Consider the following 4,412-nt stretch of genomic DNA (forward strand, 5'->3'; position numbering starts at 1 on the left):
AATGTGTTCTCATAAAAAATAAACATTTGTCACTTTTTTAGATTTGTTGCACATATCTGCTGCTTCTTTACAATAAATACAGTTATTGATGTATTGAAATAGCAAAATCATGTCTGTTCATGATCTACAATATTTATGTATTTGTAAAGGTCACTGTGATTTATTTTATAAATTCTATAAAATTTACAGTATGTTTGCAAATATCTTGAAACTCAGACATCAAGTGTTATAATTTAGAAATGTATTCTTTTCATCATTGTATGTAAAAGAGGTCAGCACTACCACACATTTATTGAGTGTCGCATTATTAGTTATAGTCTGAATTCTGTTTGACATTGAGTATGTTACATAAATTTATTTTTAGGCACAATTTTCTTATCTATTTCTAAAAATGTAGACTTTGGGGTTTTCCTTTAATGGCTTTAGGGCAATCATTGTTACTATTGGCTTTTTTTTTTTACAAAAATCTAGACAAAAATAAAACATTTCACCAAATCAGCAAAACATTGTAGTGCTCTTGCAAAGGCTAATACAAGTTGCTTAACTTTTCTCTTTTTTCCAAAGCCAATAAAAAAAAGCAGCCCAATGAAAACTGATATTGTCCATATGATGACATATCTGGTCTCCTTTTTTCTTCTCTTTCTCCTACTTCTTCCCCTTCATGTCCTCCTCCTTATTCTTCTTGCTCCCTCCATTGTACTCCACACAGACAACTCGCCTATGGCCTATTTATAGTGCTTAGACTGATTGAAGTGTTAAATAATTATCTAAAACAGTTTTAACATGTGACAGTGTGCCAGACAGTTGGCAAAATAGTGTAAATAAAATCCATACATGTGTATTGTTCTGCTAGGTATGACGGAGTTTTAGGGCCACACATGAAGAGAAAAAATATTTTTGCCATGACGAGATTAAACTCGACATGTCGACTTTAAAGTCGACATGTCGAGATTAAACTCAACATTTTGAGAATAAAGTTGAAATGTCATGTTGAGTTTAATCTCGACGTGTCGACTTTAAACTCGCCCTGTCGACTTTAAACTCGCCATTTCGAGAATAAAGTTGATATATCGTGGCGACTTTAATCTCGACATTCCAAAGTTTGGAGAAAAGAGCAACCGCGCTCCACAGCTGCAGTCTGCGTTTTAAGAGTGAAGGTAGTCTTTGACGTGCTGCAACTATATAATCATCACAGGAAGCGGTGGCCTACCAATAATAACGTAACATATTTCCCTATGCTTACCCAGGCTCGCAGTTCTGAATTTGAGAACATGTCAGTCATTTCAACTTTATTCTCGAAATGGCGAGTTTAAAGTCGACATGTCGAGTTTAATCTCGTCATGGCAAAAATATTTTTTCTCTTCATGTGTGGCCCTAATACTCCGTCGTAGCTAGGAGTGTGTTGATCATTTGGAAATTGAGTTTTGTAAACTCAATTGTAAGAAGAGGAAAAGAAGAACAGAGAGTGTGTTCATCACACTGATGCTGGAGACACAAACTATAAACCAGACAAGACAGAAATACACAGCAGAGACTGTTAATTTGCATGATAATGTAAATACACTTTACAGTACGTCAAGGAACTACATAATCATATTTTGATATATTATGATTGTTACTGCTCAACATTTCAGTTTGTTGTTAAAACTTTCTTTCAAGTTAAAAAGCAACAAAAAATAGTCCTAGAGTGCCTCCTCTGGTGGTTTTGTATAACTGTTCAGGCTCTGAGGGGTTTTTGTACAGCTCTGCTGCTTGTTTGTGTCACTGTGACTCTGGCACAGTAATACACAGCAGAGTCTTCAGGCTGCATATTCGCTCCATTCAGAGTCACTGTGCTACTGGAAGTGTCTACATCAATACTGAACTTGTTCTTCAGTGAATCTTTGTAGTCTGAGTATGTAGTATATTTCCTCCCAATCCACTCCAGTCCTTTCCCAGCAGCCTGTCTGATCCAAGCTGTGTAGTAGCTGCCCAGATCATAAGAGACCTGACATCTGATGGTCAGACGTCGACCTGGCTGCACAGTTAAAGAGGCTGGCTGAGTCAGAGTTTCACATGATACATCTGTAGAGAAAACATTTAGGATCAATACATAGACAGTCAGTTTAGGATCATCATGATGTAAATGTTTCTCCTTCAGTCAGACTCACAGGATCCAGCAGCCAGCAGCAGCAGCAGAGCTACAGAGAACATGTTGGTGATGAAGATGATCTGATGGGAGTTTCTCTTCTTCTGCAGCCTCACAGCATCAGATCAAGACTTTAAACCAGAACCAATCATTTGCATAATGACAGGAAGCCAATTAAGAATTTTGACCACATGTTTAAATATGTGTCTGCCGGTAATCTTTTTAGAGAAATAGAGCATAATAGGACTAAATATATAATATCCAGCTGAAATACCTCTGTAATTCTATAAGATACACAGAGATTTGTGCCTTGGTTTGATTCAGTATATATATAAACTAGTTTCTCTTTCCTTTTCACCTTATTTGTTTTTTCCTAATAAGCAGATACATGATGTATGTCGTCTGTTAACAACAAAGACTAAGGAACCAAAGAAGAAGTCGACTATAAGATCGGTCAATAGGACAGACAGCAGAACAGATTTTAGTCTATGGTTAAACCTGCAGAACTAAATCAGTGACATTGGGAGGATAATTATTTAATCATCATTTAAATCAGTTGTGTTCAATTTATATTTAATTTTTTTATATTTACTCTGGGAACATTAGGAACATTTGATGTTTCTTTGACTTAAATTTTCAGTTTTTTTGTTATTGTTGTTAAAAGTATTGAATTAATATATGTTTTTAAAGCAGTATTTTAGTACTGGTTTATTGCTTCTCTTTAGCCAGAATAAAATATAAGTTTTTGTTCAAACAATGTAATGATAAATGAGACATATTAATTATTTAATTAAAGATAAACAGTGAAGATGTCGGTATTTTAAACATTCGACTGGGATTTCTTTTCTTCTCAAATCATCAATCTTATCAAATCGATAAAACCTAGATTTGCATGTGGACAAAATAGCCAATTAGTGTTTATTTAATCACATTAGATCATCTTTCTACTCTTTCAACCAGAGCAGAGCAGGCCATCAATAAATTATGACTTTTAAAATTTGCAATAAAAGTTCACACACATCAGACTTTGTAGGAATTAAATTTTTCTATATTTAAACTGCTAACATTAGGAACATTTGATGATAATTCACAAAGTGAATCTTCTTCTGTTATCGCAGTCTATTATAAATCAAACTACTGGTTTCTCTTGTGTTTTTTTTTTATGAGAACTTGATATACTGAGGAGTTTCTGAACCTTTCCTCTAATTCTGATACACATTTTAAGCTGTTTGTTAAGTATTTCTGTTGAACCACATGTTGAGACGATTCCTGAAAAACAGGATATCTCAACTCACAATTACAGCTGAGCCCTTTTCTTTGGTACCTCTGTATCTAGACAGACATTTAGAGAGGTAAACCAGAAACTAATCTTTGTTTATTGATATTCTAACATTTCTTCAATAATATATTTATTTCATGGATATAAATATACTTTCTTGCTGACCATGTTTTAGTTTTTATCTACTTTAATTAAATTCTTTTGAGATTTTCAGTTTAGTTGTTGGTTTATTTCATGCTCTTCAACAGCAGAATCATGTCCCATTACATGAAACACTATAATTCTATATCACAACTAACAGGTAACAAAGTAGACAGACAAAAGGGTTTTTCTTTTTTTTACCCAAAAAATAATTATAGAACATGAGATTCTGATACAAAACAAGAACCTTAAAATTATAGAGTTAATTCATTATGATTTAATATAAGAAAACGTAACCTTTGTCTACATTTTGTTTCATTTTTGTACAGCTTTGCTGCTCGTTTGTGTCACTGTAGTTGTCGAATCTTGCACAGTAATAAACAGCAGAGTCTTCAGGCTGCATATGCTGTCCATTCAGAGTCACTGTGCTACTGGAAGCGTCTACATCAATACTAAACTTGTTCTTCAGTGAATCTTGGTAGAATGTGAACCAATTTGATTTCATCCCAATCCACTCCACTCCTTTGCCTGCAGGATGTCTGATCCAAGCTCCATAGTAGTTATAGAAAGAATAAGAGACCTGACATCTGATGGTCAGACGTTGACTTGGCTGCAGAGCCTCAGAGGCTGGCTGAGTCAGAGTTTCACTGCTCACATCTAATGAACAAACAACAGAACATAAAAGCTGAATTGTTAACAAGAGTAAAGAAAATGACCATGCCATAAACAAACTCACAGCATCCAGCAGCCATCAGCAGCAGAGCAACAGAGAACATGATGATCATGTGATCTGATGGGAGTTTTTCTCCATCTGCAGCTGAAAGCATCAGATCAAGTCTTTAAAACGTGACTCTTCTGATTTGC

General features: G+C 34.7%; 2 gene segments (V, D, J or C); both read right to left on the reverse strand.

Annotated features, from left to right (window-relative positions):
* Positions 1 to 1,717: 1,717 nt before the first annotated feature.
* On the reverse strand, positions 1,718 to 2,310 carry LOC119781730. The segment is given in 2 exon segments: positions 1,718 to 2,064; positions 2,151 to 2,310. Coding segments are annotated over 2 exon segments (390 nt in total).
* Positions 2,311 to 3,825: 1,515 nt separating this feature from the next.
* Positions 3,826 to 4,412, reverse strand: LOC119781731. The segment is given in 2 exon segments: positions 3,826 to 4,205; positions 4,285 to 4,412. Coding segments are annotated over 2 exon segments (471 nt in total).

The sequence above is a fragment of the Cyprinodon tularosa genome, unplaced genomic scaffold (assembly GCF_016077235.1).
Source record: "Cyprinodon tularosa strain WSP-4 unplaced genomic scaffold, ASM1607723v1 ctg181, whole genome shotgun sequence".
In the NCBI taxonomy this organism is placed as follows: domain Eukaryota; kingdom Metazoa; phylum Chordata; class Actinopteri; order Cyprinodontiformes; family Cyprinodontidae; genus Cyprinodon; species Cyprinodon tularosa.